The sequence below is a fragment of the Chionomys nivalis genome, chromosome 6 (assembly GCF_950005125.1).
Source record: "Chionomys nivalis chromosome 6, mChiNiv1.1, whole genome shotgun sequence".
NCBI classification, from domain to species: Eukaryota; Metazoa; Chordata; class Mammalia; order Rodentia; family Cricetidae; genus Chionomys; species Chionomys nivalis.
The window spans coordinates 4,235,818-4,246,832 of NC_080091.1; the positions used below are offsets into that span (position 1 = coordinate 4,235,818).

At 56.5% G+C, this 11,015-nt stretch overlaps 1 protein-coding gene across 2 annotated transcripts; it reads left to right on the forward strand.

Annotated features, from left to right (window-relative positions):
* Positions 1–168: 168 nt before the first annotated feature.
* Bsg (basigin (Ok blood group)) lies at positions 169–6,709 on the forward strand. 2 transcript variants are annotated; one of them, XM_057772491.1, is made up of 7 exons: positions 188–314; positions 4,084–4,431; positions 5,015–5,174; positions 5,290–5,372; positions 5,458–5,597; positions 5,690–5,991; positions 6,206–6,709. In XM_057772491.1, the coding sequence occupies exons 1-7, from the start codon at positions 248–250 to the stop codon at positions 6,267–6,269; spliced, it is 1,164 nt and encodes a 387-aa protein (XP_057628474.1). In that variant the 5' UTR covers positions 188–247; the 3' UTR covers positions 6,270–6,709. The 2 variants fall into 2 exon arrangements, with proteins under 2 accessions (XP_057628473.1, XP_057628474.1); XM_057772490.1 differs by lacking the exon at positions 4,084–4,431 and having other exon boundaries at positions 169–314.
* Positions 6,710–11,015: the final 4,306 nt, after the last annotated feature.

The window sequence follows — 11,015 nt, forward strand, 5'->3', positions numbered from 1 at the left end:
TTGAATCCACCAGAAGCCGCCCAGGACCCAGCCCCACCCCGTCGTGGGTGTGGCCTGTGTGGTTAGAGCCAGCGCTCCCCACCCCCACCGAGCGGCCGCTACTGAGTACGTGCAGAGCGCCGGACGCCCTACCTGCGACGCCGCGTGCGTGCGTGCGTGCGTGCTTGCGTGCTTTCGCGCTTGCGCGCGTCCCGCCCTCCCGTCCTTCTTATAGAGCCGCAGCGGGGTCGCGCTTGGAGGAGGCGACATGGCGGCGGCGCTGCTGCTGGCGCTAGGCTTTGCGCTCCTGGGCGGCCAAGGTGCCTCCGCGGCGGGTAAGACCTGGGACTCGGGTCAGGGACCTAGGATGAGCCCCAGATTTGGGGGAACCAGGTGGTGTAGGGAGCCACAGCTTGGTTCCCTACTCGAGGAGGAATAACTGGTTGTGGGTGACCCTCGAGTTGACCCCCAACCTGGGCTGGGCGACAGGGTGGAGGGAGGTGATCATGGGGATGCGGCCCTGGCGAGACAAATCTAAGGTTAGGGGTCTGGAGCTCTGGGGAGACATTCTAAGGTTGGGGGACCCGTAGAGGGAACCGCCACCTTGCGGTAGTCCCCACTGGGCATGGGCTGGGAGGTGATCCCGAGGTTTTGGAGTACAGGAGTGGAAATGACCCCAGATTTGGGACAACTGGGGGTGGAGGGGACTGCCGTACTGTCCCCACTCCCGGAACAGGGTGGGAGGTGACCCTGGGGGTTTGGAAGTTTGGGGGAGTTGGGAAAGAGGCGACCCTGAGGGACAACACCTCTGAGGTAGAGTGGTCATGGGCAGAGCTATCTCTGTTAACACCTGGGTAGCAGGGCTGAGCTGGGAGGTGACCCCGGAGATTGACGACCTCCTGGTTTAGGGACCCGGGGATAAAAGGAATCACCATGCTGATAGTACCCCCACTTGAAAGACAGGGCTGGGAAGTTATCCTGGGGACTGAGGAAGCTGCCACCGTGGTCCCCACCTAGGGAACATGTCAGGAAATGATCCCAAGTTTGGGGGACCTGGGAGTGGAAGGAATTGCAGTCTTGGTGTCCCTGCTCAAGGAACAGGGTAGAAGTGACAGTTCCTAATTTGGGAGTTAGATCTGCCACTCTGGAGGATCAGGGTAGATGAGAGGAAGCCTTTCCTGAAAGGTTTGGGGGACCCCCAAGGCGCTGGGGGACTAGGGTGGAAGGAGCTACCGTTTCAGTGTATCCAAATTTGGGGGGCCAAGCAGGGAGGTGATCCAGAAGATTTGGGGTCCAGAAGTGCTCGGGAGTGATGTCCCCACGTTTGGGCCTGTGGGAGGCAGTGAAGTCTCTGAGGTTGTGGTGATGTGAGGATAATGGGAACCAAACACTTGGTATCTTCACCCAGGGGGAAAGGTAGGGAGGTCTTGGGTACAATGTAGGGGGATGGAGCGGAGGAAGGTGCCACATTGATGTATCTACTTAATGAGTTCAGGGCTACACACTTCTTGGGGAATCTGGAAGAATGAGAGCAAGTTGGACATGGGGTGGGGGACAGCTTTGCCTGTGCCCCTGGTGTTGTTACCTGGGTGGGGGGTTCCTGAGTGGAAGTCTCACAGGTCTCTTCAGGTGTTCCCAGCTATCCCTGTCCTCGGTGGAGTGAGCTCACAGGCTTGCTGTAGTCCAGGGCTGTAGTCACTCTCCCTGGTCCTTGCTCGGACGCCCCTGGAGTGAAGCTTCACAGATCTGGGGACTGTTGAATCATCCTTCTGCACGAGATTTCCGGTGGCTGAGGCCCTGCACACTCAATTGGCTCCTGCCCTGGAATCTGGCCTATTCTAGCCTTGGGTTTTTGCCTGGTTGGGGCTCAAAAGGGAAACTGAGGCCCTAAGGTAGGGAAGGTTGGTGCTCAAGGTCATGGCAAGGTTGATCTTGGAAGGCAGCATGGCAGGCCTGGAGCACGCGAGCTGCTCTCTGCCGATTCCAGACAGAGCAGGCAAAGGGCAGAACCCGAGCTCTGCCAGGGAATTGGGGCATGTGGCTGCCATCCCCAACAGCAGTGGATTTGGGAGGGGGCTGTGCCTGGCAGCAGTGCCCTGGGTTAATCCTGACCTGCTTTTCCCAGTCCCTTTTCCTCGTCATCAAAACATCTTGAGGTGCCCCATGAGGCTAGCTCTTGGGTGCAGATAGCTGCCCCTGGCAAGGTGGACACAGCTGATAAACTGCCCTGCCCCGGATGGAGAGCCTGGCTGGAGTCCCCCACCCTGCCTGGGCACAGGTCCAGTGGCTTCCTGCCTGGGGTTAAGCAGACCTTTGCAATGCCCAGGAGCCAAGCACAAAGTGTAGCCTGCGGGCAGGTCCCAGCCCTTCCTGGGAACAGCCCCACAGTCAAACAGCCTGGGCAGGGCTCAGGTCAGGCAGCAATGTGCCATTTTCACTGTCTGCTGCACATGGGGCGGGGCTTCACCTCGAGGGCCTGTGTGGCATGGGCATTCCTATTTTGTTTTCCTGATTGTCTGAGGCTGGGTTGGACACTAGGGCCTCCTACAGTTCCACACAGCCTGGAGTACACCTGTTTTCCCGGTGACCACTTCAGGTGACGAGCCTCCAGCCTGGGTCAGCCCTGGGTGGCGGGTTTCTAGGTATGGGCTGCCCTCCAGAGTAGTGCCCCCTTCCTGCACCCTGGAGTGCTGGCTTGTTTACCCATGGCCCAGTCTGGCCCTGCTCCCACCCTGCTGAGAGTGGGCAGGGAGGATGGCGCTGTTTTTAGACTGAGGTGACGGCTGGAAGCTGTGGGCTGCAGGTCACGTGGACACATTTCCAGCTTGACTTCTCAGAGGCCCTTGTGGAGGCTCCTAAGGTTGGGATCAGAGTTATTGGTCACGCCTAAGTAGAGTAGATGGTACCTTTCCAGAGGTCTACACCCCACCTGTGTCTAGACACTGGGGAGGTCGGTGACAGATTCCAGGAATACCACAGGCCTTCCTGCATCCTTGAGACTAGATTGAGGACTACCTAGTGGTCCTAATGGCCTGCCTTGTGGCCATTCAGCTGATCCCTGGAACATACCTCTTCAGAAACTGCTGGGGGGCCAGGCGGTGGTGGCGCACGCCTTTAATCCCAGCACTCGGGAGGCAGAGGCAGGCGGATCTCTGTGAGTTCGAGGCCACCCTGGTCTACAAGAGCTAGTTCCAGGACAGGCTCCAAAACCACAGAGAAACCCTGTCTCGAAAAACCAAAAAAAAAAAAAAGAAACCCTGCTGGGGCTGTGGTCCTGGGGGCACCTGTCTTTCTTGACTGGCAGCCCCAGGTAAGCTGGTATTGATAGAGACATCCTGGAGTCGTGGGCAGGGAGGGGGACCAAGGGAAAGGGGCCAGGCTGTGGCCTCTCCTACCCTGATTTTTGCCACACCCACTCACCCAGAGGTCTGGGAGATCTCAACTCTGGAATGTAGGTTATTAGGAAACCATCTCACCGTCAGAGCTGCTGTGTGTGCCTTGGGGCCACCTAGGTGACAGGTACCTACTTTGGTCCCACCTCCCAATACAGGGCCTCAGGGCCCAAACCCGTATGCTTGTACCTTCAGACACATCCATGCCTTGTGTAGGCATGCAAGGACCTGCCCTCCCCTGGGATGTGTGTTTGAGTTGGGCATACAGGTCTGAGTGTCCTGGGTCCCTTTGTCCTGTCTTATTTTTTCATTTTGGAGACAACTTTAACCACTGTCTCTTCTGGTCTCAAAATTCCTTGCAGCCCCTCCTGCCTACACCTCCCACGTGGGGAATTACAGGTGAACCACAACACCTGGCTCCTGTTTTCTGTTTTTCCTTTTAAAATTACATTTGTGTGTCTGTCAACTGTGCACAAGTCCTTCTACCACATGGGTCTCGGGTTGAGCTCAGGACTTCAGACTTGGTGGCAGCCGCCTTTGCCCAGCCATTTGTGTCTTGTTTTCCACCTAACTCTTACTTCTCCCCACAAGCTGAAAGGAGATGGTGTTTGCTGAGTTTTCCGCAGACCAGGCCATGTGGTAGGCCCTGGTGGTTGTCCTTCCTCCCTGTCTTCCCTCCCTTGTAGTGATGGGTGCTAACCCTCTCCCATAGCTGGCTTCCTCAAGGCGCCACTGTCCCAGGAGCAGTGGGCGGGAGGCAGTGTGGCCCTGCACTGTGAGGCCGTGGGCAGCCCCATCCCTGAGATCCAGTGGTGGTTTGAAGGGAACGATGCAAACGACAGCTGCTCCCAGCTCTGGGATGGCGCCTGGCTGGACCGCGTTCACATCCATGCCACCTACCGCCAGCATGCGGCCAGCACACTGTTTGTGGATGGGCTCACCGCAGAGGATACAGGCACCTATGAGTGCCGGGCCAGCAGTGACCCTGACCGCAACCACCTGACCCAGCCACCCAGGGTCAAATGGGTCCGTGCCCAAGCGAGCGTGGTGGTCCTTGAACGTGAGTGGCCAGGACACCTGTTCCCTGTGTTTACCTCGTGTGCCGCTCAACCCTGGCTCCCTCTGTAGAACCAGGTGCTGCTCTGTCCTACCTGGGGACATCCCTGTCACCTTGCTGGGTGCAAACTGGTCCTGCCCCCCATAGGAGGATCCTGGGCTCCCGTCCTGTTATCTGCACCTGCCCTCCTGGTGTTTGTCTAGTTGGGGTGGGGTCTGCTGCCCAAGTGTTTACTCTGCTGCAAACTTGAGGGGTTGAGTCAGGTGGCAGGCTCCCCAGAACCTTCTGGGGACTGGTTTCTAGTTCTGAGTGAAGGAAACATGAGGCACCCACATGGTTTTGTTATGTGGGGAGCTGGGCCTGGTGCTACCCCTGAAACCATAGCTGTGGGAGCAGCAGGCGGGGGTTTTGGGCAGCGAGTGCCTTTCCTTGGAAATGGATTTCTAGTGGGAAGCCAGTGTGCCCTAGGAGTCGGGGGCTGCAGGGTGCCATCCACTGTGATTCCAAAAGCAGCCCTCGTGGGTATGGGGCAGTGTAGGGCTGAGCCCCTTAGCTCCTGAGCTGACTTTGTTCTGTGGCCTCTCAGCGGGCACCATCGTAACCTCTGTCCATCATGCTGACTCCAAGACATACCTTACCTGCGTTTTGAACAGCAGTAGCGTCGTCGACGTGGTTGGCCACCGCTGGATGAGAGATGGCAAGGTGCTGCAGGAGGATACGCTTCCTGACATGCACATGCAGTACATGTGAGTCCATGCTTCCTTTTCGAGTGCCAGGGCCCTGTGAACTGCAAAGATCCTGTGTCGGGAGGGGGCCACCATACTTGTGGGCTCCTTACCTCAACCACTCTGCCTCCTACAGCGTGGACACAGATGACCGCTCTGGGGACTATTCCTGCATCTTCCTTCCCGAGCCCGTGGGCAGGGGTGACATCCGTGTGAAGGGTAAGCTGGGTAGCCAAGAGGTAGCTGTGCGTGGGCAGGGGCAGTCTGCAAGCTTGGGCACCAGGCTCTCGCCATATCCTCACAGGGCCACCCCGGATCAAGGTGGGAAAGAAGTCCGAGCACTCCAGTGAGGGGGAGAATGTGCGGCTGGTCTGCAAGTCTGAGTCGTCCTACCCTCCTGTCACCGGGTGGATCTGGTTTAAGACCTCTGACTCTGGGGACCAGGTGAGGGCTTCAGAGATGACAGGGACAGAGGGCTGTGGAGGACCGTGCGGGAAAGACTGGCAGACCCTGACGAGCCCCTCCCTCTTCCCCAGCTCATCACCAATGGCTCCGAGAGCAAGTACGTCGTAATATCCACAGCGGAGAGGACAGAGCTGACCATCACCAACCTCGACATCGACAGTGACCCTGGCACCTACGTGTGTAACGCCACCAACGACCAGGGCAGCGTCCAGGAGAGGATAACACTGCGCGTGCGTAGTCGCCTGGCTGCCCTCTGGCCCTTTCTGGGCATCGTGGCCGAGGTCCTGGTGTTGGTCACCATCATCTTCATTTATGAGAAGCGACGGAAGCCAGACCAGACCCTGGACGAGGATGACCCTGGTGCTGCTCCACTGTAAGTCCAGCTTACTGTGTGCTCCTTGGAGCCGCTGCTGTCCTGTAAAAATGGGGGGCGGGCAGCATTCAGTGTTGCATCCATCTTTCATGGGCCTCGATGGTTCCGGGAAGGTGGGTGCCCACTCTTGGAACAATGGCCAGATTCCCCTCCAGTGGGGCTGAGGCCAGCCAGCCCTGTGCCTCGCAGTGCTGAGCTCTTTTTGTTTCCTCAGGAAGGGCAGCGGGCATCACATGAACGACAAGGACAAGAGTGTACGCCAGAGGAATGCCACCTGAGTGGCAGAGCAGGCGGGGGTGGGGGCACCCGGACACCTGACCCCAGCCAGTGTCTACCTCCGCTCTTGTGTCCCATCTTGTCCCAACCCGAGCCTACCCACCCCAACCTGGGTGAAGACAGCCTCACCTTGTAGAAAGCCCACCTGGAAGAAGCAAGCCGCCCACAGCACCCCTGTTTCTAGTTTAAACTAAACAAGGTTTCTATGTAGAGAATCTGTTCCTTAGGGGGTTTTGTTTTTGACTTTTTAAGCGTGTCACTATAGCCCTGTGGAGTGGGGGAATGGGGCCTTGCCCTTGGCCATGAGGGAGAGACAAGGGTAAGCTCCGACTTCTTGGTGGAGGGAGCTACCACCTGGTCCCTTGTATGGGGCAGCCCATCCCCACCATGGACAACATGGCTGGGCCTGCTGGGACCCCACAAATAAAGACCTACCCCGCCATGTGTGTGTTCACTATGTGGGGTTCCAAGAGCCCATCTTAATGGGAGAGAGTGTTGCCATCAGGGACTGGAGAGGGGTGTGGTTGATCAGTGCTTAGGATGTAGACAGTGAAGGGTGTCATTCCTAGGGCAGTTCCTCGTTGTGACCTCAACCATAAAATTTTCATTGCTTTTTTTCTTTTTTTTAAGATTTATTTGTTTATACAGTATCCTGCCTACAGGCCAGAAGAGGGCACCAGCTCTCATTATAGGTGGTTGTGAGCCACCATGTGGTTACTGGGTATTGAACTCAGGACCTCTGGAAGAGCAGTCAGTGCTCTTTGACCGCTGAGCCATCTCTCCAGCCCCTCATTGCTTCTTCTTCAGTGATTTTGCTACTGTTTTGAAGCAGAGTGTGGCTATCTGACACGCCACCCCTGTGAAAGGGCCTTTGACTGGCACAGGGGTTGAGAGCCACACTGCCCTAGGGTGTCCAAGAAAAGCCGGCCTCTTGAGGGTGCTGTCGACCACACTGACATCCTGTGCTGCCCTCTGGCCTAGTACTGATCCAGCTGTTGGACACCCACTTTCTAGGAAGTGCTGGGTTGTGGGAGATGGGCGGGGCCTGGTTACTTGCTGGATCCACAGGATGGACAGGTAGCTTCAAGCCAAGCTGGCTTTCACACCTAAGTTTTGGCCAGGGGTCAGGACAGGTGTGTATGTAGGGTGTTATTGCATAGTTTGGCTCCAGAGAGATGGGACCCTGCAGCCAGCTTTGGTCCCAACAGAGTGCAGCAGTGCGACCCAGAGTAGTGGCATTCAGGGACAGCTGGGTTTCTTGGGGACTGGTAGGCCTTTCAGAGAACCAGGTAAAATTGGAACTGGAGTCCTGCTTTCCAGCCACCAGAGGGCGCTGCGCAGTGTCCCGCTGATAAGACCTGTGTTCCCGGAACCATGCAACTAAAAATGGCTGGGATGTCTGCAGTGCGCACCTGCAACTGGATATACCTGGGCACCTTGCTCTCGTGTCCCTGATACTACCTCCCCAGGGCAGAGTCCGTTCTTCCTGTGCAAGTGTCCACATGGACATTAGAAGCCCAGGATATCCACTCAGCACTGCCTGCCTATGGTGTGCCTGGGGTTCTGTCTGTGAAACAAGCCCCCAGCTGCAGGTGCAGCCCCACTCCTTGTGCTCTCTTCCTCCGGGCCCTAAGCCTGTGGAACTTAGATCCAGAAAAAAACGGCACAGTGAGGGTTTAGAAAGTGAGGCTTACTGAGGGCTCACCTTCAAAGCAGTATTCCAGGGGACATACCCCACATCATCCATACAACTAGAGCTGAGCGTCCCTCGGCCCAGGATAGTGCAGGCTCGGTTTCAGAGGAGATGGGCACAGGACGATGTAATCTGAAACTGGCCTCTGGGGTCCTCCCTGGGAGCCACAGGGTCACAGGGATTCCAGCCCCCAACTGGCAGGCAGAGACGGTGCCCAGGGCCTTGGTAAAACAAAGGCCTATTGACAGAGCTGGAGCCCACAGGGGCCCAGCAGCTGGCTGCTCACTTCCGCTCCAGGCTGACAGGGCTGCCGGTTCCTCTCCAGCTCCTGGTTCACCTCTTCTGCCCGATTGTATCCCGTAAGGATGCTATGCTGGTGGGCAGGAGGGCGAGGCTGTCCTGCCTGGATTCCATCCCGCAGCTGTGGAGGAGCCCAAGGCCCAGGGAAGGAACAGCAAGGGAGGTCAAGCAGGGTAGCAGAACTGAGGTAAAGGTTACTCGATGAAGTCCATCAGAGACAAGGTCTCCTTATGAACCGGCTGCTCCACATCCAGGGTGTCTGCAGGAGGAGCATCTTGGCAAGGCTGGCATGGCAGTGCATGCCTGTCACCTCAGCCCTCTGGAAGCAGACTGGAGGATCAGGAGGAGACCAAAGGAAAACACAGAGTCCCCCTCACCCGCTTAATATGCAGATACTGGGCTGTGTGGATCAGAACCTGGGGAGCCTTACCCTTCAGGCCTGGAAGCCCACTGTCCAGATCCTGCCAGCCAAGGAGTTCAACTTTGGTTGCTGATGCTGCTGGGACCAGCCAGCTTCCCTACTGTCCCATCCTTCCCTGGCCTAGTTCTGTCTCCATTCAAAACACCCAGGAATCCTAAATAGGAAATGACTTCTTACTGCTGGGAGGGTGGGCAGAGGGGTTGGGGATGAGACGACGAGAGAAGCCTGACAGAAACCCATGAACAAATGATCACATTCCTAGGGTCATCAATTTGTTTTCCAAAAGGTGATGAGATTGTGTGGGGGGGGTTATAGGGCTGAGATGAAGTGGGGGGGGTTATAGGGCTGAGATGAAGTGTGTGTGGGGGGTATAGGGCTGAGATGAAGTGGGGGGCTATCGGGCTGAGATGAAGTGGGGGGGTTATAGGCCTGAGATCAAGTGTGTGTGGGGGGTTATAGGGCTGAGATGAAGTGTGTGTGGGGGGTATAGGGCTGAGATGAAGTGGGGGGGCTATCGGGCTGAGATGAAGTGGGGGGGTTATAGGCCTGAGATCAAGTGTGTGTGGGGGGTTATAGGGCTGAGATGAAGGGGGGGCTATAGGGCTGAGATGAAGTGTAGGGGGTTAGAGGGCTGAGATGAAGGGGGGGTTATAGGGCTGAGATGAAGTGGGGGGGTTATAGGGCTGAGATGAAGTGTGGGGGGCTATAGGGCTGAGATGAAGGGGGGGTTATAGGGCTGAGATGAAGTGTGGGGGGTTAGAGGGCTGAGATGAAGTGTGGGGAGGTTATAGGGCTGAGATGAAATTAAGGGTGTGGACAACTACACTCAGACATTAATTGATTGGCTGGGTATCACCAAGTAGCGCTAGCTGGTTTGCAATTCACCATGTAGATCAGGTTGGTCTCAAATTCAGAGGACTGGTGTTACAGACAAGGGCCACTATACCTGGCATAAAACAATTTGCAGAGAAACTAGAGTGAAGAAGGCTGGGTGCTTTAAGAGTATTTATTGTTCTTGTGGGGACCCTGGGTTTGGTTCCCAGTATCCATGTGGTGGCAAACAGTCCATAGTTCCAAGTAACATCAGTTCCAGGGGAGCCAGCACCGTCTTCTGACTCATTAAGGCCCATGCTCGCATGTGGACACACACATATATGCACATAAAATAAGATAAATATATCTTATTTTATGTAGCTAGATAGTTGAAAAAGGTGGACAGCTCCTGAGGAATGAAGATTGACCTCTGGCTTGTACACACACACATTTGCACACACAAGTGAGACTGTGGCCCTGAGCCAGGTACCCCTGGGGCAGGTGTGAGAACGGGTGTGGGCAGGACCAGCAGCCAGGTCATTCCAGACTCACAGCAGATCAACAAGACCCCCAAGTGCAGACACAGGCCGAGATCCCTAAGTGTTAGCACTCTCTCTGTGACCCCTAGACTGGCAGAGCGGTCTTCTAGTATGGCAGGGTCTCTGACAGCCTGCTGCCAAGCTGCCTTCTCCCCTGCATTCGGCCACAAGCCCTGGGGCTCTGGCGACCTGCCCAGCTGACATCTTCCCAGGGTGAACATAAAAGATCCCCCTCCATTGGGAACAGGCATGTGCCCTGGGGCGGGACACAGCCTGGCACTGTCAACTCTGATGTTCAAAAGTGGAGGCCAGAGGGGTTTCAGGGGCGTCTCTGGAGTCCCCAGGGTCAGGGCAGCCCATCTGTGTCAGATGAGGACATGCAGCTGGCAGGGCACACCCCTGACACCATGAATACCTACTGTAAGCAGGCACAAGTCATATCTCCATCCTGTGACATTCAGGCAAAAAAAATGGTAAAGGCTGGAGGGATTTTGAGGACCCATAAAGGACCCTCTGGTTCAGGAGAGCCTAGGAAGGACTAAGAAAATCTAAAGAAGTCTGGAGGGGACCCAGAAGCATCAGAAGAGTCTAAGAGGGGTCAGGGGATTTATAGATGAACTTAGGCAGATCAAGGGAAACGGGATGGGGGAAGGACAGGAGAATCTAAGGAGCCCAGAGGGTACACAAGAAGGCCCAAGAGTCCACTGCGTGAAAATTGTCTTCCCACCAACTCTCAGCTCTCCTTCCCCTGTATTGTGCCCCCCACCCCCATTATACAATCCTCCCCATTCTGTGAAGCTTGTGGGCATCTAGATCTGGTGTCTCCTGGCTCGGGTCACAGCTTAGGACCCTCCAGGAGCCAATGTCTCCCCAGAGCAGGAGGGTAGAATGTAGCTGAGGCCTGAGTGGATAGCCAGGGGCGGGGCGGCGTGGGGGGGGGGAGCGCTGAGGCAGAAGCTGAGTCTGGATCCCCTAGAGAGAG

Excerpts from the sequence above, each read along its gene's own strand:
- Bsg (XM_057772491.1), top strand. The coding sequence starts at position 248 with ATGGCGGCGGCGCTGCTGCTGGCGCTAGGCTTTGCGCTCCTGGGCGGC. Across the intron at positions 4,432-5,014 it reads GAGCGTGGTGGTCCTTGAAC|CGGGCACCATCGTAACCTCT; the intron begins GTGAGTGGCCAG and ends GTGGCCTCTCAG. Across the intron at positions 5,992-6,205 it reads GACCCTGGTGCTGCTCCACT|GAAGGGCAGCGGGCATCACA; the intron begins GTAAGTCCAGCT and ends TTGTTTCCTCAG.